Source organism: Dasypus novemcinctus, chromosome 1 (assembly GCF_030445035.2).
Source record: "Dasypus novemcinctus isolate mDasNov1 chromosome 1, mDasNov1.1.hap2, whole genome shotgun sequence".
NCBI classification, from domain to species: domain Eukaryota; kingdom Metazoa; phylum Chordata; class Mammalia; order Cingulata; family Dasypodidae; genus Dasypus; species Dasypus novemcinctus.
Genome location: NC_080673.1, coordinates 129,082,669 through 129,108,193, shown reverse-complemented (window position 1 = coordinate 129,108,193; position 25,525 = coordinate 129,082,669). Strand labels below are relative to the sequence as shown.

The following is a 25,525-nucleotide window of genomic DNA, read 5'->3' as shown; positions in this document are numbered from 1 at the left end:
AGCTCAGTGGTTGAGTGCCTGCTTTGCATGTATGAGGTCCTGGGTTCAATCCCTGGTACCTTCTTTTAAAAAAAGAATGGTAATAATAGTAAATGCCCAATAAATATTATTGTCATTATTACATAGTCATTATATTTTGAAGGGATAAGTGAGCAAGTATATATATGTAATATATATATATAAGTGGACAACGTAACTTTTCTAATCCTCTGTTTTTTAAACTATAAAATGAGATAAGAGCACGGTTTTTTTAGGCCAGTAAAAATAATTTATTGGGAAATGAGGGAAAAGAACAGAGCTTGCTGAGAAATGGGAGAGAAGGATGGAATACACATAGAGTTTGGTGTGGGCTCCTCTAAACAGAGAGCAGGCTTTGGCTTATGTGGCCACATTTTAAGCTATTAATTATTCCTCCCCTTGCTAATGCTAAGGGAAGGGGCCCCAGCTGTTATTGGTTACCCCACCAATGGTGAGGCCTGTTTAGAATATCCTGGGCCTCCCCTCGGCCCCAGAAAGTGTCCCAACTGGAACCTCAAGGTTGAGGTCAAGGTCTCAGCAGGGTCATCTTGGCCATGTCATCTATTGTCCATGCTGTCGGCTATGTTGTCTCTGGGCCGGCCACCTTTACCTTTCACTATACTGATCTGCCTCAAATCTCCCCTCAGAGTTCAAGCCCTCAATCTTAAGGGGGAGAGCACCATTTTTAAAGGATTATAATAGGCTATTTTCTCTCACAGCCAAGGCCATATATTTGATCTGTTTGAATATGCCATAAAACTCATCACTGTTAATATCTCTTAACTTTTAGGTGCAGAGTAAGCTAAGAAGTAAAGAACGCAAACTCTGGAGACTCTGGATTTGAATTTTAGCTGAGCCACACAATATCATAATTTAGATAATGAGATACTAAAATATTAAGAACATGATGACACTCAGTTTTATATAGTGAAAACTGATCTTTGTGCTATACTATTTTATCATCTGCTTTTCGGTAATAATAAGTCTCTCTTATCTGCATAAAAGCTACAAAGTCTTTCTTACATCTAAAGCATCTATTAGTCAGGCTTCAAATCTATTATACCAAGAGTAAAAGTTATTGGTTTGAATGGTTTACTGTGGTTAAACATTTTAATTAGAGAATATATGAGAAAGACTAATTTTTTCTTAATGAATGTATAGCTTATTTTTACCTGGACTAGGTTCATTTAAGATCCTTATTCATTCATTCAACACATATTTGGTAATCATATATTACATAGAGTAAATACTAAGTGCATTAAATACACAGATATGCACATATATGCATATTTATATACACACACATATATATGGGCAATTATCTCTTTGATAATGATAAACACAAATACAAATTATATATCTCTCTACATACATACATAAATGACAAATTATTAAGATAGGACTATCAATTTCACATTTACCTACAGAGTAGTATCACAACCTATACAGATCAAGATATGGATTTTAATATTTACATTGGGTATATTTTTAAATTAACTTTGTATTTGATTGTATTCTGCATATAAAAAGTCATTAGAATTAGGTAACATAAAATTTAGGCTATCAGAAATGTGCCTATAGATGTAATAATGCTAGAAAGAAGTACTTTAACTCTTGCGCTCCTTTCAGGGCATATATAGGGGAAAAAAATTCAACCTCTATAGCACAAGTAACTTGCTAAGAAAAATTAATAATATCAGTTGAAATAATCTCCCCTGTTCTATTATTATCAGGAAAGACTAAATCAACACACATTTAGTAAAACACTGAGTACTTAAAAAAAAAAACACACAAACTTTTACTGTTACAGAATTATCACAGTAACCTGGCAGGAACTGTGTAGACAGACACAATGAGAGAGGCAAAATGATTAAGCTAAGAGGAAAACACCTCAGGTCCTGGTCTAAATTCTGTAACATAATTTCTGAGTCTTAATTTTTTTCATCTATAATTTGAAGAGTATTTTAGCGGAGCTCTCAATTTCTTTCAATTCTGTTTGTAATATCCATTCACATGAGAACAGTATTAATAAAGCTGAAATTTTTATTTTATACCTCTCTTTAGAATAAAATGTTTATTTTATACCTCTCTTTAGAAAAAAAAATATGGCCAGAGAAACAGACCATAGTTTAAACTATAAATTTAACAAAAACATATTCAATTTTAAACATTAATCATATAATAAAAGTGAGTAATTTCTACTTTTAGTCTGGCATAAACTACTATCCTTGAGCAAAGTATTAGTATACGTCCTTTAAAAGCTTAAATTAAGTTTTGCTGTTTTATATCAGTTTTTATTTCTAAAAACTGTAGATGACCATTTCATAACATTAAACTTGATGGTCAAATCTATGAGACAAAAAAAAAAAGAAAGAAAGAAAAGAAAACACGAGAAGAGGCAAGTCTTATCTTCCCATCTAAGTTTATTAAATATCAGAAATTCCTCCAGACCCCTGTAGGAACATATTTTTGTAGTTGTCAGTACTGACTCAACTGCTATAGCTTGCTTTTACCTTTCACTTTTTAGAGTAAAATATTTATATAAATTAATCAAGCAAAAAGATAAATGGAGAGTGAAAGGGAAAACCATTGAAGTAGCAGCTGAGCTGATACAAATAGCTGTAAAAAAAAAAAAAAAATACTGTAAAGAGAGGGCTTTAAAAATATCCAGAATAAATACTGACATCTGAGATATATTAAAGGTTGTTTTTTTTTTTTCTTTCTTTTTAAATAGCAGCACTGGTTTTCCCTTTCACCATCTATGAATCTACTTTTTGGTTTGGATCCCTGAAAAATGAGTGGGATCTCATTCTAAACTTACAGTGATTTTAGAGATTTTACCCAATCATACCAAATTTTAAATTTCTTCTTTTTGACTCTTCAAAAAGCACAGACATGGGATCATAAGGGATGCTATAGGTCAGCATGGAGGTGCATTGGCAGAACTGTGCAAGACAGTTTGGACAGAATCTTCCTGCACAGTTTATAGAGCCAGTGCTACTAAATCTTAACTTTTTGAGTACCAAATTCAGTCCCAACTGATTTCAAAGTAGGAAAATAAACTTAGAATCAAGATCATGAGATATTCTGTTGTCAAAAAGCGAAAGTTAAGAGTAAAGCCAAGTCTACAGAGCCAATAGTGACAGCTTCTACTGGTCCAAATTCGTAAAGGGGAATTCTGGAGGTTCTCCTAAAATAGAAAGAGAAGAATAGAAAAAGCATTACAGTAAAACACTTTTGTAAGTAACAAAAGCTACATCTACAATTTTTTTGAAACACAATTTTTATTTTCACCAACCTGAAAATATTTTTTACCTGAAGAGAAACATTACCCTGCTAAAAGTTTTCTCTTAATGTAAGCATTATAGTTGGAAAAGTCATATCATCAATTTAAAAAAAAATTAACTTTTTTTCTGAAGGAATCGGACCTCATGAGAAAATGCTATTACTGCCCTGATCAAATATGTTGATGTGTTGTTTTTTCACACAAATCTCACTTTCAGTTATAGTTTTTATGTATTATTTTCCTTGGTACTTTTTTCCCTTATTAATATTTGGATAGCATATGCTAATGTACCCTGAAGCAAGGTAAAGAAAACAGATTTTAAGATTTTAATAGGCTTTAGCAATGTAAAATCAAGGTATACGGAAATGAAAGAAATTAAGGAAAAAATTGTGTTTTTAGATTCTATATTCAAATCAGTATAACAAAAAACATTTCCTAACAGTAGAATTTTTCATGAGTCCAAAATGAAACCTTTTTTTATGTTAACCTGTTTGATCTTCCTTGCACCATTCTAACATGTATTAATGCTATTTCACACCAGAGGATATTTAACTTCATATTAACATGACAGAATAATAATATCTGCATTCCCTGACTTAAATAGGGAGTTACTAATAGTTACTATTAAGAAAGCCTAATTAACTAGCAACTAGGCACAAACTCTGTTAGGTTCAGTATGTTATAATATAAAGCTCAGAGATCTAGATTAAAATAATTAAGAGTGAAAACTGATAGTTCCCCTTATTTCTATTTCAATATTTACTATTTAAGACTGTCAGAATTCTTGGTGATCCATTGTTTACACCGGAGCAAAAAAGACCATGATTCCAATATGTTTGTATTTATATGACCCAAAAACATTTATATAAAAAGTTTGTAGTCAATAAATACATAAATCTTTTAAAAAAAGTTTGTAGTCATTCTTCTGGATGCTTATTTGACTACGATGTTAAATATATAATTTTTTTATATGAACTCAGAACTGTTTTATATTCTTTGAAACGTATGTTGCAAAATTTGTTGAAATTTCCCACCATGCCCAAATTTAGAGTTGATCTACATGACACTACATCAGACCATATGCTAAATAGCCAAAATAGGTGATAGCTTATGAACACCTGGGATAATTTTTCCAAACAATAATATAGTGAAAGGCTACAGCAATTACGAATTACCTAAAAAAGCACAGGTGATTTGAGCTTCATTTACTACTTTGTGGCTTTTGAGAGTGTTTAATTTGTCAATAAACCATGACTATTTAATCTTTCCCATATGAAGTGCATATCAGATATTGTATTTGACTGTAATACATCAGCTCTCCTAGGTCTTCTCTTGCTATCAGACTGGCAGTTATCACTTCTACCAATTTACCTACCTCCACTAGATTTGATTAATAAAGCCTCCTCCCATCCCATGCTCTACTGAAATAATGACCACCCTGTTGTGTCTTAAGGGTGAGGTCATAACACCCATAAGGAACACATAAGGAAGACCTGGTCTTCCCACAACGGGGTAAACATTCCTGCTATCAGTAATCAAAAGGAAAGCTAGACCTTCGAAAAGAAGAGCCCAGTAAGTAGGCCTTAGAGAGGCAGAAAAGAACAAATGTTTCTCTCTGGGTTTTTGTTTCTTGGGTCTATTTTTTATGAAGGCTACGGCTCCTTAAGGCTGCTAGTAGGGAGCAGGGGCTGAAGTGACCTAGCCATGAGGATTTAGACTAAGAGCTAAGCAAGGATGTGTTGTAAGGCAGTGTTATTTAAACTGTAACCCACCAGAATCAAGGAATCAATTTAGTGAGTTGTAAATCAGCATGTGAAGAAAATGGAATACAGTGAGCATCACATGTAATAGTAGTAAGTACTGTTTTGTGAACTTGTATCGTGTTTTATGTGTACACTGGATCATAAGGTAAACTGTATTTTTACTGTGGCTGTGGTTGAAAATGTTTCAAAGCCACTGCTGTAAAAGATAAAATCTCATAACTGAGATTACACAGTTTCATGTTACTCTTTATTGCTTAGACTTTAGTGAAGTCATGTCTAAAATTTCCATCCTTGTCCTGGCAGTGTCACAGAGTAAACTGGAGAACTGAGGAGAATCAGCCCTGTTATGGGGCCAGCACAGGGCAGACAGTGGTAGTTAAATGAAGGGTTACCCAGAGGCGTCTGGAAGAAATAATATTATGGTATTCAATTGCCTCTTTCCATATGGAGCTTTTTTATATTTCTGTTACCCAGAGAATCTGAGTTATTTTATAAGGAAATCTTGTAGCTTCTGTCCTAACATTCCAAATCAGCTAAGGTGTGATAGACTGGCTAACAGTGGTGGGTAGAACTATAACTAAATTGTCTCTGAGTGACTATCTAAGAGTCTCTTATAGTAAGATGACTAGATACAGAATTTATCTTCCAAACTAAGACTCTTACAACAATGAAAGGTGGTATTCACAACACAGGTCACTAGAATGGCAGGAGTAAACTGGCACCTTCCCAGGCAAATGGGTTTATGGTCATCCAGCTCACAGGGACTAAAGAACACAAGCCCCTCAGAATGGTGCTTTTTGCTTAAATTTTAGGGTCTCTACTGGTTGAAATTCACAAAAGCTGGGGTCTGGATAAATGGTTCTTAACAGCATTGAACAGCTTCTCTTTAGCTATAGAAAGTGAGAGAAAAGAAACATCAAAATATCAAATATTTATTATCTGTTTTTACGTGGAATGATATGATGAGATGAAGACTTATCTTCCTAATAATTTTTAATTGGGCTGATCTTTAATCAGTTCAATTTTCTAGCCACATGATAATTAATAAAATTAGGAGTTGAAGTTAGAGAGAAGGTAGAACCCAAAAGTATTGAGTGGTAAGGGGAAACAAGCTGTACTCAAGAATTTAAAGCTAAACCTGTAAAAACAAGATGGTTTTGTTTTTTAAAAATTTTTAGAAACTTATTTGAAGCATTCAAAAATATTTTTCTAAGAAGAAATTAATTTATACACTTTAAATATTGTTTACCTATAATTTAACATAATTTGACATAATACAGCCTTCTGATCCTTCTTATACACTGCTTTTAATTTGAAATGATTACTTTGATTACTCATTTTAAAATAAACTTAAAATATATAAAATTGAACCTGTGTATAATAGTCTTTAGAAGTGAAGAAGAAAATCTAAACTCACCTTATCTTCATACATCCTTTTGGCTTCCCTTAATTCAGAACGTAGCTGAGAAACAGTGGATTCCAAGTCACTAAGCTGACGCATATACATTGAATTTTGGTTTCTTGCTTGTTCTCTAAGAAGGGTTTAGAGGGGGAAGAAAAGCAAATAGAAAACTAAGAATAAGTGTGATACCTAAGGGTACTCTAGTTTTTAGACACAAATTATTTCATATGGCATTATTAGACCAATAGTGTTTTATTTTCCAAAATTGTTTCTTAAAAGCTTCAGCCACAAAATGTTGCTAATTGTTGAAGAAGTGTGATGGGCATATGGGAGTTCTTAAAGTTATTTTCCATCTAACTTTGTGTGTGACTGAAAATGTCCATGTAAAAATTTAAAAAACATCAGCACAAATCATTATGAATATAAATACGCATATATACATCATATGCCTGTATGTGTTTATGTATATAATGTGGTGTATTTATCACATCAATTGAAATATGAGCAATACTTAGCATTCAATCCTATGAGGCCCAAATATTTGCAATAAATACTTCTGATATGGTCATATATTTTCTAAGTTATCTTTTCTGTTTATTTGAAAGATACAATAGTTTAACTTTCTTGTGCAATTATGCCATTTTAAAAGCTCTTAGAAGAGAAATTAATTAAAATAGTATCTCTAAAATGAAGATAAATGATTATGTTCAAACCATCAGCATACATACTGAATGATTTCCAGTTGACTTTGGATGCTACTGGCTTGGCTTCGAGCACTGCTAGCTTTTTCAGTAAGTCCTGTTATTTCAATCTCATGTTCATTCATTAACTGTTCAATCCTATAAGAATGTGATAATTGTCATTTGGTACAGAAGATTTTGCCTGATTATAAATTATCCCCCAAATTAATGATTTTCAACACTCTCAAATTTAGTGCTATGCTTTGGTTTTGAATATGCTACTCTTTTTATGAAAAGTCTCTAAGACAGGACCAGAATCCCTTATTTACATTCTGTGGAATTCAGAACTTTTGGGATGTTACAATGGTAATAAACTGCAAAAATCATATATTATATGATACCCCTAGTGAGATCTAGGGAAGCATCTAACAAAAAAATTATAAATATTTACACTAAATGATAAACACTATAAAAATGCCAAATTTTAGCTCAAGTCAAGTTAAGAAAAACAAAACAAAACAAAACAGATTTTATATTTCAATGCTGTTCAGACTTTGAAACCATCGATGAGAGACTGCAGATTTTTGGTTCAATTTCATTATAATTTTCTACACCTCAGTCAGAAACCTACCTATCTTGATGTTGTTGAAGGAGTAATTCTATTTTGTTCTGTGATTCAGATTTCAGTGCTTCAAGCTGATCCTCTACCTTGTTTCAAAAGAGACATTGATTTAGGGACTGGCAAACATAATGCTTGGAAAATTTAGCTATTTCCCAACTAAAGAAATGCTTTAGAAGATGCAAACAGAAGTAATACTAAAATCAAATACATTCATTTGCTGAATTTTATCAGATCTTTTACTTTGGCTATAAATTATTTTATGAAACTATACAGGAAAATCAGACTAATTTCCTTAACTAAGTGAGAGATCTTTCTTTTTTTTTTTTTTAAGATTTATTTATTTATTTATTTCTCTCCCCTTTCCCTGCCCCAGTTGTTTGTTCTCTGTGTTTATTTGCTGCGTCGTCTTCTTTGTCTGCCTCTGTTGTTGTCAGCGGCACCGGAAACCTGTGTTTCTTTTTGTTGCGTCATCTTGTTGTGTCAGCTCTCCGCATGGGCGGCACCATTCTTAGGCAGGCTGCACTTTCGTTTGCGCTGGGTGGCTCTCCTTACGGGGCGTACTCCTTGCGCGTGGGGCTCCCCTATGCGGGGACACCCCTAAGTGGCAGGGAACTCCTTGGGCGCATCAGCACTGCGCATGGGCCAGCTCCACACGGGTCAAGGAGGCCCGGGATTTGAACCACGGACCTCCCATGTGGTAGACAGACACCCTAACCACTGGGCCAAGTCCACTTCCCAAAGTGAGAGATCTTTGTGGAAACAATTTTTGTTGTGCAGAGAACAAATCTGAGTACTTGCCTTACTTTACAGAATTAAAAAAAATTAGAGACCTAATACTATTCTCTTAATGGATTTTCCTTTTTTTTTTTCTTTTCCTTAATGGATTTTAATTTAAAATTTAAGTAGTGTTCTCACCACTTACTGGAAATATCCTCCCTTTAAGATAAGAAATCTCTGTATCTAATTCTCTTAGGATTTTACTAATAGCTGAGCCCAAGTTGCGGACGTGGATAGTAGACATGGTCTCATGTTCATATATTTTCTTGCCTGAGGCTTCTTCAAAGTCAACTAGGATTGATCGGATTTCTTGAAGCACTCCCTCATGACTAAGCATCATTTTTCTTAGCTGTTCCATCTGTACGTTGCTATCTTTTAGCATGTCCTCCTTAAGGCATTTGGCAGCTTCCAGTTCATGAACTGTATTTTGAAGCTGATTTCTTAAATCCTCCTGGGACTGACTCTCCCTTCGTCTATGAAATAAATGAAAGAAAAGAAATAATACTTACACAGCTCATATTCACACAGTGATTTTATACTACAAAGAATAAAACTTTAAAAAAATGTCAATAAAGGAAGCAAATGTGGCTCAAGCAGTTGGGCACCTGCCTACCACACGGGGGCATTCTAGGTTTGGTTCCCGGTGCCTCCAGGGGAGGACAAGAAAGACAGTGAGCTGGCATGGTGAGCTGCAGCAACAAAACGACGCAGCCAGGTGACACAACAAGATGACGCAGCAAGATGATGCAATAAAGAAAGACAGTGTGGAAACACAATGAGAAACAAACAAGCAGGGAGTGGAGGTAGCACAAGTGATTGGGTGCCTCCCTCCCACTTGGGAGGTCCTGGGTTCAGTTCCCAGAGCCTCCTAAAAAAAGAAGAACAGAGAGCAGATGGTGAGTGCAAACAATGGGGGGGGGGAATAAATAAATAAATTCAGTGGAAACAAAACAAAGTTATAATAAAATTAGAGCAGAGTTTAAAAAATAATAATAATAATAATTTCACATAACAAATATGAACCTGATATCAGCCATGGCATCTCTCTCCATTTGCATCTCTTGAAGTTTTGTTTGTAAATCAATGACTGACTGCCTTAAGTAAAACTTTTGTTTCTCATGCAATTCATTGCTCTAAAAAATAGATAAATAAAAAATAAAAAAGTCATACAAAGTAGTATTCATTAAAGGAACACATTTCTTTATAGCTAATAAAATTCAAAAGACTATATATTTTTTTGTTTAGCCTCTCTATTATTTCTTTTTAAAAAATTTTTTGTATTTTTGTCTTTTTTTTAAAAAGATACATAGATCACAAAAAATTTTACATTAAAAAATACAAGAGGTTCCCATATACCCCATACCCCACCCCACTCACTCCTCCCACATCAACAACCTCTTTCATCATTGTGGCACATTCATTGCATATTATTAATTTATTTTTATGTGCATTTCCTTCCCCCCACCACTGCCATGGTTCAAGGCCAATTAATCACTTCTCACCTAGACTACTGTTATAACTCTTGACTAGTCTCCTTATCTCAAAGCTAGGATGCTTTAAATCCACTCTCTACTTTAAAACCAGAACACTTTTTTCTAAAACAAAATCTGACTTCTGGCTCAAGATAGAGATTGGAATAAGTTTTGTTTCTGAAAACAGGAAAATTGATTGGATTTCTGTATATAGATAAGAGTTAATTCCTTCTCTACTTTCTGTATATAGGTAAGAGTTAATTCCTTCCCTCCAACCCACTTAAAATATCTGGCAGTTGGCAAACACAGCCCCCAAATTAAGGTGTTCTGTAAGAAAGAAATTGACTAAGAGCTCTAAAATCAGACACTTAGGGATCTCCCAGCATAAGAGTTAATCATCCTAAAGAGTTAATCATCCTAAAGCAAAGCTATCATGTTCTGCCTATAGAGAGCTTGCTTTTTTACTACCTTATGCTACAGTATAAGCATGAACAGAAAACCAAAGACTACTGAACACCTGAAGAAAGATTCAGTTGATAAAACAGACACCAAGATTAAACAAACAAAAACCCAGAAAAAAAGGTCTAGAGGAAATAAAGATAGATAATTCAGGGAATAGAAGAATACTTCTAAAACCTTGCATTCACAAAGCAATTGGAGATAATATTATAGTCATAAAACAAACCAGATGCTATGCCAAAGAAGTGATAGGGGACAAGAAAGTATTCTTGGAAATTAAAAATATGTTTGCAGAACTAAAATGTTCAATGTTGGAAGTCAAGGAAAGTCCTCAAAAGTAGAAAAAGTAGATAAAATTTTTGAAAGAAAAGTTAAACAGGTACAGAGGTTAACCTTAGAAGCAATATCAGACTAAGAGAAGCTTCAGAAAAAGAGAAGAAAAGAAATTATCAAAGGAAAAACACAACTGAATTTCTTAAAGCTGAAGGGCACAAATCTCTAGACCGAAGGAGTTCAGAGTCACTAGCACAATGAATTAAAAAAATAATAATCCATACCTAAGCCCATCATTGCAGAATTTCAGAGTTAAAGAGAAGACCCTAAATCTCTTTATATAAATCAATTAAATAAAGACAGATTATCTACAATGGAACAAGAATCACACAGACAACTTCTTCTTAGTAGCAATATTGAATGCTAGAAGACAAAGGGCACAAAACCTTCAAAAGACTGAGAGAAAATGACTTATCTTTACCCAGCCAAATTATCAATCAAGTATATGTGTAAAATAAGTCATTCTCAGATAAGCAAGGATCCATAAAATGTATCATCCACACTTTTTTCCTGAACAGGTTACTCGAAGATGTGTTTTGACTAAATGAGGAAGTAGATTAAGAAAAAGGAAGACAGAAAACAGTGAGTAATGGAAACCATGGACCCAACTAGAAAAGTAGTGACAGCAGTTTCAGGAAAATAGTTAACATGACAAACCTAAGGAGAAATGAATGTAGATTGAACTAAGTGTCAGAAGACTCCTAGAGAGTCCCAGGAAGACAAAAGTAAAGTCATGAAGGTCTACGATAGCATGATACCTAGAAGAAAGAGCAAATAGGTTGCTATTGCTGGAATGGAGAGGTTATAGGGGGGAAAGGTAGCAGATAAGGCTGAACATACAGGGAGAGGTTAGATCACAAAGGCTTATGTAAAAAGGTAGAAGTTTGACTTTTATGCTATAGACTACTGGCATCCAGACTATTGGTTAAAGCCAGTTTGATTCTACATCAGGTCCACTTGAAATTTTTAGCAAAGAACACCTACACAATATTTAGCAAGCTTGCAAGGGAAATAAGGTGGTTCAAGTAACTGAGTGCCTCTTTTCCACACCAGAGTCCCAGGGTTCCGAGTCCCTCCTAAAAGAGAAAGACAAGAAGAAAAGACAAACAGATGTGGAAAGAACACACAGCAAATGGACACAGAGTGCAGGCACCAAGTGCAAACAACAAGGGGGGGAGGGGGAAAACCAATAACAAGTATCTAAAAACCTACCCTCTGCCATTGCTTTTGTAAAGAGAAACAAGATAGAATAAGACAGCAGGCCTGAACCAATTATTAATTATAACTATAGATAAATATTACTAATGATAACATTTTGAGCTATTCAAGTTTCATTACAATTATATCATGAAAGTAAGGCATTATAAATATCAACAAAAGGAAATAGGTATCTTTTTTAAATCAATCTGACTTTTAATATTGAAATAGAAGGCATTGGTCAAATTTAACAAGGTTAACCAATAAATCATTGTTAATTTTTATTTCCAGGAAATTTAGGTTCTATTCCAAGCAATGTGCCTCACTTTCTTCCCCCATGTGGTATCAGGTCCTGGAAGAGAAGAAAGCAACTCACTTCATTTAGTCTTCTCTGCAAATCTTTGACTTGATGTGAATACTCTTCCAAAACACGTTCAATGTGTTCCTTTCCAGGGTAAGAGATGATTTTCCGATGAGATTCAAGGTCCACTTCATATTTAGGGAGAAAAGGAATGTGTGTCAAAGTCCCAGTTGAAGATGTGTTTTCAATTATTGTACCACGAATAGATGACATAAAAAATGGACTTGACGAACCTAAATATTAAATAATTCATTAATTCATTCATAAATTAACTTATTCATAAAATAATGTTGTGGCAAACATTATGCTAAGTGGTTCCCTTACTGAGGCCTTAAAGAGTTCAACGTCTTATGGGGAAAACAGACAAGTAAAAGGATGAAAAATTCTCTGAGAGAAGTGAGCACAGGGTAGAAGGGAGATGCAGACAAAGGGGCAGGAGGGAGTTCTAGCAAAACTGATGCTTGACCTAAATGAGTTCTGAAGTGTAGGTAAGTGAGAATTAACCAGTACTGGGAAGAGAAAGGAAGATGGGCACTGCAGGCATTAGGAGCACCATAAGTAAAGTCAAAAGGCTTGAGACAGCATGGCATATTCTGGGTAGAAGGAATGAGGTGGCCAAATAGAGTGAATATATATAACAGATCCTGAAGGGCCTTGTAGTTATGGCAAGGAGTTTGAATTTCAAGTTGAAAGCTCTGGGAAATCATTAAAGAACTTGAAAGCAGGGGAGTAACATAACTAGGTTTGTGTTTTGAAAAGGCTACTCTAGATTGAGTGTGAAGAATGGACTGGATGAAGATAAAACTGAAGATGGAGAATACCAGAATGAGAAGGTTTTCAACAGTAAAGGCAGGAAATAGCAAATGTATTACCTAACAAAGAGGCAGTGGCATAGAAACAAAGGCACAGATTTGAGAAATATATGTAATAAGCAAGAGAGGAAGTGTCAAGTATGGTTCTTGGGTTTTTGGCTTTAATAAAATCCAAGTAATGATGTTTGAATTGCAAATACTGTACATGGGCTTGAAGTTCAAGAGCATGTTTTGCTTCAGAGATTAAGATTTGGGAATCATCAGTATATGAGTCCTAATAAATCACTGGAGTCAGTGGGATCATCTAGGGACAGTGTATCAAGTGAAAAGAGAAGAGGACCAAGATGAGAACTCTGAGGAAATACTAACATTTAAAGGGAAAGACAAAGGAAGTGAAAGCAAGTAAGAGTAAACAGGAGACTCAAAGGTTTTAGAGAATTATATTCAAGAAACTCATAGCTTGGACTGAAAGGTTCAGAGATAATACAAATTGAAAAGAGGCCCTTGAACCCCCAATTTCCATAGACGGGAAGGAGCCTGAAAAAACCACTCAGCTGAAAGCATACACTACCTTTCACACAAAAGGAAGGATGATCACACGTAGACCCAGAAATCCAGAGGAGACTTATTCCCATGACTTGAGTCATGGAGAATTATTGAGACCATGGAGAATTATTCCCAGGACTTGAGTCCTACAAGAAATGGCCACTCTGTGCCCAAATGAATTTCAGAACTGCTCTGGACCCACATGCTCCCCGTTTTGCCCTTTTTGAATAGAAGTGTCTATAGCAGTTGTCTAATGCCTGTCTGAATATTTTATGTTGGATGTCACAGTTCCTTAGATTCAGAGGAATTCTACAGGAAGAGCTGTACTTAAGGAATTACAACGGAGGAGCTTCAGTCTCACCTGAAGCTAATTTAGATAAAGAAATTATAGACTTTGAGTTGATGCTAAAAGGGGAAGAGACTTTTAGGCGGGTTGGGAGTTGGTGGATGTATTTTACCTATGAAAATAATGAAAATAATTTGTTGTGGCCAGAGAGAAAAATGTGATGGTTTTAAAATATGTCTACAAATTCTTTGATACCTGCCCATTTAAGAGGTGGAGATTAATTTCTTTTCTTTGTATAAGAAAGGGGAAATAAGAGTATATGTGTACATGAATATGCATGTGTGTGTGTGTGTGTGTGTGTGTATGTAGCATTCACTTAATTTTCTAAAAAGAAACACTGGGAGAAAAAGTCAAAAAATTATCTATAGGGATATAGGGATGCAGTGGAAAGGATACAGATGGGAGTAAGACTCTATTGAGTGTACTTTTAATCAAGTTTTACTTTTGAGCCAAATGTTATACATATTAAAAAATAAGCGAAAAAAAAATTGAATTAAATTGCGAGCTGAAGTGGCTCAAGTGATTGAGCGCCTCTCTCTCAAAAGGGAAGTCCTAGGTTTGGTCCCCAGTGCCTCCTAAGAAAAGATGAACAGACAAAGAAAGCACACAGTGAACGGACACAAACAGCATGACAGTGAGCGCAAACAAGAGGTGGGGGAGGAATAAATAACATAAATCTTAAAAATAAATAAAATGAAATGGAATACTAACAGAAACAAATAAACAAGCATATATTAAGTTGATAATACATAAAGAAAAGAATTCAAATAATTTTTAATACAGTACTCTGACTATACCACTTTTATCAGATATAGTCTAAGTACAAAAAAATTGTAAAATTTACTTAGTAGGCAAATTATTATTAGTTGCAGTCGTATTATAATTCAGAAACTATTCTGTGTGTATTATTGAAAAGAGAAATGAATAAATACACTCGAGTCGTTGGAAACCAGGTTTTCCCTATAGGGGAGATACAGACAAATATGAAATGGAGAAGATGAGGACAAACCTGATGGTGCTAGATTTGAATCTGAATTATGAGTAAGAACTCAAGATAAAAGAAAAATTTCCATGCTCTGCCCACTAAATGCTCCTAGACACAATGGCACCCTAGATGCAATTAGCACACCAGATAAAGGTTTCTAAATGCTATTCCCTCTTAAAAGAAATCAGGGTTCCTTAGGAGAAATGGCTGATTCCAGATCTGGGGTGGGAAAAGTACAAGGTTGAATCTGGAACATATTAATATGCCAGAAAGCAATGTAGAGCTCAAAGTCTTGTAGGGTCATGTCTTTAAAAAGATTCAGGAATCGGCTTAAAGGGGCTCCAACCTACTAAATCAGATATAACTGAACATGAAAAACAATAGTGACAGCAATGCATCATAACACTTTTGAATTTTAAAAAAATCTATGCATGAGCAACAGAAGAGAAAAATAGATAACGTTGACTTTATCAAAATTAAAAACTTCTGCATCCAAGGTCATTATCAAGAAAATGAAAAGACAACCTACAAAATCAGAAGAAATATTTAGAAACCATGTCTGATAAGGGCTTAATATCTAGAATACTTCTTTATAAGAAATGCTACAATTAAACAACAAAAAGACAATAGTCCAATTAAAAAATGTCAAAGGACTTGAATGGACATTTCTCCAAACAAAATATAAACATTGCAATAAGCACATGAAGAAATAATCAACATCATTGGCCATTAGGGAAATGCAAATCAAAATCACAATGAAATGCCATTTCACACCCACTAGGATGAATGAGCATTTAAAAAAATGGAAAATAACAAGTCCTGGCAAAGATGCAGAGAAAGAGAAACCCTCATACACTGCTGGTGAGAATGCAAAATGGTATAGCCACTGTGGAAAACAGTTTGGTGGCTCCTAAAAAAAGTAAACATAGAACAACCATATGACCCAGCAATCCTACTTTGAAGTTTATACCCAAATGAATTGAAAGCAGGGTTTCAAATAGATAGTTGTTCACAGCAGCACTTTTCACAGTAGTCAAAAGTTGGAAGCAACCCAAATGTCTATCAACAGAGGAATGTATTTTAAAAAATGAGTTATATACAGGCAATAGAATATTAGTCAGTTGGAATAAGAAATGAAGTTCTGACACATGCCACAACATGGATGAACCCTGAAGACATCATGTTGTGAAATAGGTCAGGCACAAAAGGACAGAAATTAAATGATTTCACTTATATGAAATAACTAGAATATGCACATTCAAAGAGACTGAAAATACAGTATAGACTATTGGGGTTTGGGGGAAGGAGGGTGAGTGGGGAGTTGATATATCATGGGTACAGGGTTTTTGTTTGGAATGACGGAAAAGTTTTGGTAATGGATGGTGGTAAATGTAGCACAATACTGTAAATGTGATTAATGCCACTGAACTGAATGCTTGGGAGTAGTTAAGATAGGAAATTTGATGTTGTATATGTTACCACTACTTTAACAAAAAAGAGAAGAGATACTAAAGAGATAATGACAACTAAATGCAATACATAATCCTGTCCTGGAGCTAATAATAAAGGAGAAAATACCCCAGAGGACATTATGGGCTAATTGGAAAAATTGGAATATAGACTATATGCTTTATATCAATGTTAAATTTCTTGAATTTGAATTTGATTACTGTACTTAATGTGGTTACATAAGTGAAATATGCTTGTTCTTAGGAAATATATATGGATGTGTTCAAGAGTATAATGTAAGCAACCTACTCAAATGTTTTGAAATCAGATAGATAATAGAATGATATAACAAATGTGGCAAAATGTTAAAAGTTGATAAATCTGGGTATCTGGGTAGGGGGTATGTTGGAGTTCTCTATGATGTTTTTGTATTATTTTTACAACTTACCCTTTAAGTGTGACATTATTTCAAAATAAAAGCTTTAAAAGGAAAAAACTAAGGGGAAAAGTGAACTGAGGGTATTGGCATGTGATTGGCTGAAATGATGAATGATATAAAACAAAGATAGGAAGAAGCTGGTAATTTAGGAGAGAATGACAGAATCTAGAACAGTAGTTCTCAACCTTGGTGTAAAACAGAATCACTGTAGGAGCCTCTAAAAAAAAAATAAAATAAAATCACTCCAGAGGTTCCCAAGTCTCACTCCAGACCTACTGAGTCAGAATCTCCAGGTATGGATCCAAGCCATTTAAATGTTTAAAATCTCAAAAGGCGATTCTGACATGGGCCATAGTTGAGAATTACTATCTTGATGAAATAGAAAAATAGGGGCTTTGGGAATAAGGAAGTAAGAGGACTAGAAGATAGGAGGTTATATTTCTGAAGTCTAATAGTTCTTGGTAATAAAATCTAAGATAAGAAAGTTGATGACTAGAGTAAAGGTAAAGAGCATAAGAACTGAAGGTTAAGGAGCTGTGAGGCTAAGATCTTAGATGTATTAAATGAGGACAAGGATATTACAGAATAATGACATGTTTAAGGAAGTGGAGAAAATCCATGGGCCAAGTGCCAACATCCATAATGAGTGTTGGAATAAAATATATGTTGGGAGGTAAGGGAGTCGAGATGAACAGGGAAGATGAGTATAGTGGGGTAGAAGTGACAATAGCATTTTTAAATGGCATGAATATACTAAGAAGCCGAAACCGTTATAAAGTAAAGATTTTTAGTCGTCCAATGAAACAGCAGACCTGTGATTAAGGAAAATCTGGATGCAGTAAAACAATGAATTAGATAAGAGAGAGAAAGTAGGGAAAGCAGCAAGAGGCTATGCAGACCATTTGCCTGATTGCTCTTAAACCCATTCTCTGTCATTACCCTACTCTGCTATGTATTGTAGAGAAGTACTTTTCTCGGGCACCTTTTCCAATTTCCAGTAGGTTCACAATGGGAGGTGCTGGTTTCTAGCAGTTATTATGTCTCCTCAGTGTGTCCATCTCCCTCCAGGAAGCCTTCCCTGTGGTTTTAGTTTTTGCTTCTGTGCCCTTATAATAGTTCCTCTTCTCATTGTCCTGTTAGCCCAAGGGGAGGTAGCAGCTTCCTTCAGTTGCTAATCTCTGAGTTGTCTCATCCCTTGCAGGCTTTTTAGCCTTTGCAACACCTGTGTAATCAATACTCTATATTAAATTCTATCAATTTATTAAACCTAGAGTGGTTTTTGTCTTCCTGACTTTTGAAAAAATTCAGGTTAGAGGTGATGGGGACCTGAAGCAGGATAGTAGTAATGGGAATGGAAAGGGAAAAGTGGATTCAGGATGCACAACTATGTGATTATACCAAATGCCATTGATTGTACACTTTGGATGGATTATATGCTTTATTAACATGCATCAATAAAATTGATTTGTTAAAAAAATAAAAATAAAGTAACTTCTCATAATAATAATTAAAAAAATGGATTCAGGATACATTTCTGAGTGTAGAAAAAGCAAGGCCTTGATGAATACACAACTTCGTGATTATAACAAATACCACTAATAGTACACTTTGGATGAACTGTATGCTTTATTAATATGTATCAATAAAACTGATTTGTCTTAAAAAAAATTTTTTTTAAAGGGCAAGTCTTGGTACCTGATTTAATGTAGGGGTGGGTGAGGGAAAAGGAATCAAAAAACAGAATTATGGTTTAGGTGACTGGGTGGCCAAGAAACACTGGAGGAAGAAGAGAAGGTCTAAGGGGAAGTTACTGGGTTTGTTTCAAACAAGTTAAGGTTGTAACCTCAACATGGAAACAATTTTTAAACCAAAGAAAGGATCATGTAAGACAACGCTAAAAATGTATAGATATTCTATTTTTAAAAGACTAAGCAATTTCTTCCTCAAAAAGAATAATAAACAACAAATGTAAATACTCATGATCATGGTCTAACAGTGTCTTGCACAGACATACAAAAAAAAAACCCAGGGAAGCGGACTTGGCCCAGTGGTTAGGGCGTCCGTCTACCACATGGGAGGTCTGCGGTTCAAACCCTGGAACTCCTTGACCCGTGTGCAGCTGGCCCACGCGCAGTACTGATGCGCGCGAGGAGTGCCGTGCCACGCAGGGCTGCTCCCCACGTAGGGGAGCCCTACACACAAGGAGTGCACCCCGTAAGGAGAGCCACACAGCGTGAAAGAAAATGGAGCCTGCCCAAGAATGGCGCTGCACATATGGAGAGCTGACATAACAAGATGATGCAACAAAAAGAAACACAGATTCCCATGCTGCTGACAACAACAGAAGCAGAAAAAGAAGAAGACGCAGCAAATAGACACAGAGAAGAGAAAATTGGGGCTGGGGCTGGGGCTGGGGCGGGGGGAGAAGGGAGAGAAATAAAAACAAACAAACAAAAAACCCCAGCAGCTTGACTATTACGAAGTCTGCTTAATTATTTTTTTTCCATTTTGTTTTAAAAGGAACACATACCTCCATTGGATGTGATGCCGCCACTACTTGATAAAAGATCTTCATTATTTGTGTCACAAGCTTTTGGTTCCATATTAACTATTGCTACCTCTTCTTAGAAATCTTGAAATATGAATGCTTCCCTGTTTGGTTCTTTCAGTTCTTGACTAAGAAAGACAGGGATTTGATCTTTATTAATAAGGTATTATGTGAAAAAAAGTAATAGAAGAACAGGGACGGACTTTGTTAATATTTGAAATTTAACAATAATTTTTCACCATAACATATTTTACTCACAGAGAAATATTTTTGTTATTATATAAAATTAACAAGAGAATCTTATTGTGAGAATTACTGATTTTAATGGCCAAGTGGCCTATTAAAGACAAACTGAAAATCAAAGAACTATTACTTTAATTATTATGGTTATTAGCACTCTGATTTGGGACAGATTTTTTTCACTCTTATTTCTTAAGTCTCTCTCATAAAGTTGCCATGTCAAATAATGTAAGAAAATATCTCCTTAGCAAAAATCATCAAACAGCAAATTGAAAATCATTAATAAAAGTTGCAAAACTTCTTTGATATCAAATAGTGCTCACAATTTTTTATTAGGTCAGGAGGGATCTTCTGGGTTTGAAGAAAAATGGTGACAGGTTGATTCAAAATTTCTACCTCAACTTCCCCAAATAACCATAAAACAAACAAGGAGAACAAATGAAACCATATAGGCTCCACACATTTAGCATTACTAGGATACAGAGATACCACAATCTTCAATTTACCCGTAAGTGAGAGGAAATTTTTTTCTAAGAGAATTCCTACAGCCCACTTACCATCACTGCAAACAAATGGGTGTGGAGAATGGAAAAGGAAAGACTGAAAAGACCAAAAAGAAGCAGAAGATAAGAGAAAGCATAGACAAATTCACCCCCCAAAATAGAAAGTGAAGCAATAAAAGCCAAAATACTAAGCACAGGTTGAAACTTGATAGACTACAGTCCTTACTACAGGGTAAGAGTTTGGAAGTATGTGGGATGATAAGTAGTGCTTCTGAGGGAGAATCAGATATAGAAAAGAGATATGTGTCCTCCTTGGAGACACAGAATAAAGGAAAAAAAGCAAGTGAGAAGGGGAAATTAGGAAACAAGGAGAAACAAACAAACAAAAAAAGAAGCAATACATGTCAACTCTCCTACCCTCTTCCCTTCAACATCACCTTTCATAAAGAAACTACACAGAAGAGGGCAATCAGACTAAGAACTCTATCATGAAACTAATAGGAATACAGAAAAGCAGAGTACATCCACACAAAACTACTGTAAAAAGTCAGAAAATGTGAATGAAATGTGAACAAAAGCTTTTCTGCTGATGAAAATTCTCCCTCCGCAAAACAAACATGGATCCAAAGAAAACTAAAAGAACCCTCCAAACTGAATTAAATATTCTCAAATAAGCACTTGGGAATATGAAGAAGAAGAAGAAAAGCACCTTGAATCAGAAATATAAAACCTACAAAGAGAGATGGACAACAAACAAACAAATAAAAAACCAGAAGAAATAAAATGTGAGTTGACTGAACTCAGGAAAGAAATAAAAGGAAAAGGCATATTATATCAGAAATTAAGACTAAATTAAAAGGACACAAGAGAGAATAGATTGTAATGAAACCTTAATAAAGGCATTGGAGAAAATCAAGAAAACAACTAAGAGAATGAAAACAAGATAAAGAAATAAAAAGAATAAAGAGAGGAAGTGATGGAAATTGAAGCCATGCAAAGTAGGTAGAACATAATTGGTTTCCATGAAGAAGAAACTGGTGTCCCTGAAGAAAAAAAATCAAAACAATGAAACAAAACTAGTATTTAAATTATAATCCAAAGAAACTTTCCAGAAACAAAGGAAGGCCTGAATCTACACATTTTCCATACGAGGGAAAATTGACCCAGAATGATCAACTCTGAGACATATTCTAGAAAAATGATTAAGACTTCAAAGATTATGAAAAAATCCTCAGGGCCTCTGGGCAAAAAAGATTAAATAATTTACAAAGCAAGAGGATTAGACTGGCCTTTGATTATTCCAAAACAACATACAAAGGAAGGCAACAGTGGAGAGGTGTTTTCAAAAAATTATAAGGAAAGAAAGCATGAATCAGGGATATTATATCCAGCCAAGATCTTCTTCAAAAGGTTCAAAGCCACAGAATAACTGTTTGAATATGTCAGAATGTTGTGCACATGGCCCTCTGAAGGAATTTACCAGAGGATGAGCTTCCCCCAACCAGTAGATGATTGGGAAAATGTGGCAGTGTTAAAAACTGGTGAAAAGCTTTCAGTTTTTCTGTAGGTTTTATATTTTTCAAAATAAAGTTTAGAAAAAAGGAAAAAGAACATTTTTAAAAATATGACTGGGAAAACTGTGCCTAAGATCTGCCAGTGAACATTTGTCAACTGTAGAGCTCAGACTAAAATAGGAGTAGGGAAATGACATTGAAGAGTAATATATAACTATTATATGTTGTGACAAAGTAGAAAGAATGTAATAAAAATGGAAGAAAAGGTAAAAGGGAGGAGTAAAAGACCACTGGCTGTTACAAAGGTAACAGGTACCAGTCAAAGAATACCATTTAAACCTGATAAAAAGTAAAAGGGTAATTAAAAAAAAAAAAAAAGAAGGGGGATTTATAGGTGCACAATATAAAGTATTAACACAAAGGTAACCATTAGAATAAAAATCCAAATCTTTCTAAATGCAAAAAGAACTTAAAAAAGAAAAATAAGGAAGAAACACCAAATAAACACAATACATACAACATAATATATCAAGTAATTACACCACAAGATAAATGGCAGAACTGAGACCAAACACAACAGTCATGTCTATAATTGTAAGGGACTTACCTTGCTTATTATAAGCACACATTAAAAAACATAAAAAGAGGGAGTAGATGTAGCTCAGTGGTTGAGTGTCTGCTTCCCACGTATGAGGACCTGGGTTCAATCCCTGGTACCTCCTAAAAAAAAAAAAAAGGAAAAGAAACGAAGGTAGGGATGAAAATTTTGAAAAAAGAAAAAGAAATTCAAATTTGCTCATAAAACAAAACCCTATGGCTGTATAAAAAAGGCACACTTAAAATGCTCTGATTCACAAAGGCTAAAAATAAAGGGATGGATAAAGATTTAACAGGCCAATGAAAAGTATAAGAAAACAGAAGTTCAAATCTTGATACCAGACTAAGTAGACTTCCAGCCAAAAAACATTAAATAAGACAAAGGATACTTTAAGTTAGAAGTCACAATCTTGAGAAAAGGACTTGAACATACATTTTTCTGAAGATGATATACAAATCGCCAATAAACAAATGAAAAGATGATCAACATCATTAACCCTTAGGGAAATTCAAATGAAAACTACAATGAGGGGAGCAAATCTGGCTAAAGGAGTTGAGCACCCAACTCCCACATGGGAGGTCCCGGGTTCAGTTCCCACTGCCTCCTAAAGGAAAAAAAAATAGACAATGTACCAAAACAATGAGAAAAACAACAAACAAACAGAAAACAAAAAACAACGAGCAAACAGAGCCAACTTGAGGGAAGAAAAAAAAACTACAATGAGATACATTCTACAAGGATGGCTATTACGTTTTAAAAAGAAGAAAATAACAAATGTTGGAGAGAATGGGGGAGAAAGTGAACTCTACATTGTGGGTGGGAATGTAAAATGGTATAGTCAGTGTGGAAAGCAATATGAAGGCTCCTCAAAAAGTTCAATATATAATTACCATTTGACCCAGCAACCTCACTTCTAGGTATACACCCAAAGACAGTGAAAACAGGTTCACAAACAGATATGTGTACCAATGTTCATAGAAGCCTTATTCACAATCGCCAAAAGCTTGAAACAACCCAAGCCCATCAACAAATGAATGGATAAATAAAATGTGGTACATAAACACAATGGAATATTATTTGGCCATAAGAAAAAATGAAGTTATGAGACGAGATGCAACATGGATGAAATTTGAAAAACATGCTCAGTGAAACAGGCAAGACACATTAAGAACAAAAATTGTATGATATCACTTATAAGAGCTGACTAGAAATAGAAAATTTTCACAGAGCTAGAGAGCAGATTAGAGTTATCTGGGGAGAAGAAATAGGGGAAAGGGGAAGGGTTGGTTTTCAAAAAATAAAAATAAAAAAGTAAAAGTGGTGCAGTAAATGGCTACTACTATAATTATCTGAAAAATTGGGGGCATAATACTGAACTCATAGTTTTTTAGGAATACTAGACATAATTTAAAATCTAGTACATTACAGGTGTTCTGTAAAAACAAAGTTGTTATTATCACTATTATTTTTAATATTTTTCTTTTAAACAAGCAAAGGCAGAAGTTCTGGTCTTTATTTTTTTTTGTTACTACAGAAAAGGTCAATGTCAAGGGCATAAATATTACAAGAACGTATTTTTTAAGGTAAAAAATGAGCAGTAGAAATTGCTTTAAACAAGAAATGGGTGAAAAGAGGACAGAATTCAGAAGCCAACTTTGATTCTTGGTAAATTCTGAACTATCACATCTGGGGAAAAAAGAAAATCCACAATAAAAATGTAACAGCTCTAACTATCCATATCCAAATAGCATAACAAGTACTTACATAAAACAAAAATTACAGTAGAACCAGAAACACAATAATGAGAGACTTTGACATGCATCATTAATCCTTAGGGAAATTCAAGACAGGTCAAGTGGACAAAAAATAAGTAAAGATATGCAAGATTTAGATGAAATAATCACTAGGTAACATTTTTGGATATATATCGAACATTACACTTTGATAATAGAGAATATATCTTGCCTCAAGTACACAGAGAACTTTCACAAAAATAAATCATATTTTAGGACACAAATACAAGATCAGTAGGTTCCATAAAGTAAAAATGTTACAAACAAAATGCTCTGGTCACAATGCATAAAACGAGAAGTTAAGAAGAATGCAACTGAAAAACCAGAAAGGCCCCTCCGCCTGGAAATTAAAAGACCTTCTATTAAACTCCTGTCTTATAAGGAAAATACAGACAGAAATTAAAGAATTTCTAAAAAATAATAATTAAACACTATATATCAGCATCAATGATACATTTAAAGCAGTGAAAAGAGGAAAATTCTTAACCCTAAACACCTATACCAATACAAATGAAAGAAATGAATATAAATGAATTCCCAACACAAAAAGTTAGGGGAAAAGTACAATAAAGTAAACCAAAAGAAAGCACATGAAAGGAAATACTAAAGATAAAAGCAGAAATTAATGAGGTAGAAAACAGAAAACAGTAAATCAAATTAATGAATACAAATTCTTGTTTTAAAAAAATGTAGCTGAGAACCATCAAAGTGATGAAGAGGATCACACATACTTATCATTTTTGTATTAATATATGATTGTAAGCGTACAAGTTAAAATCTCACTCACAGTTTTCTTCCTTTTGCTTACTGAGGTGCCATCTGTCAAAACTACAATTACATAAATTCTACCTTAATAGGCTTCATGCTATCAATTTTAGGAAATGAGTAGTAGATAGGGAGACATTCCAAAAAGAATTATAACAAATGGAATGTTATTCAAGATTGCCAGGCAATTCTGATGTTCTAAATAAAAGAGACTGCCATTTGAAGGGAAAAAAACCCTCACTTAAACAAGTTTCATTATGCATGTTTGTTGTATAGATGACTTTGGGATTCTTCAGGATGATGAAGGATACTAAGCAAAGGCAAATTACTGAGTAATGTTATAACTCATAAAATATGATTGTAATAATAAATTACAGATAGATCAAAAGAATGAAGGAATGAGAAGGACAGCAAGAATCACATCCCAGCATTGGGAAATCATACACTAATCCACTCTGCTTGATATTAAAAACTATGGTATCAAGAAGGAAACAGAAATAAAGAGCAAGGTAAGCAGATTTAGAATTGAGAGTTGGAAAAGAAAGACAGAAAAAAGGAAAAGTTTGATATAAGAATATTCTGATATAGAAACTACATTTGTTTACTTTGGTATAGGA

At 34.4% G+C, this 25,525-nt stretch overlaps 1 protein-coding gene across 22 annotated transcripts in view; it reads right to left on the bottom strand.

Moving 5' to 3' along the window:
* Nucleotides 1-25,525, bottom strand: part of CCDC158 (coiled-coil domain containing 158) — a 138,475-nt gene that overhangs the window by 76,562 nt on the left and 36,388 nt on the right. For 12 of the 22 annotated variants that reach the window (XR_011649144.1, XR_011649149.1, XR_011649145.1 and 9 more), the window contains 7 exons: nt 19,478-19,623; nt 12,386-12,603; nt 9,572-9,681; nt 8,694-9,021; nt 7,781-7,857; nt 7,198-7,308; nt 6,485-6,599 (listed from right to left, as the gene is read on the bottom strand). Coding sequence is in view for 16 of the 22 variants with exons in the window: in XM_071215964.1 (XP_071072065.1) it covers nt 6,485-6,599; nt 7,198-7,308; nt 7,781-7,857; nt 8,694-9,021; nt 9,572-9,681; nt 12,386-12,603; nt 19,478-19,550 (1,032 nt within the window). In the remaining 6 variants the exon portion in view is untranslated. Of the gene's footprint in view, nt 1-6,484; nt 6,600-7,197; nt 7,309-7,780; nt 7,858-8,693; nt 9,022-9,571; nt 9,682-12,385; nt 12,604-19,477; nt 19,624-24,930; nt 25,014-25,525 lie in introns of those variants that run through there. The other 10 variants (XR_011649146.1, XR_011649148.1, XR_011649147.1 and 7 more) reach the window with 2 other exon arrangements.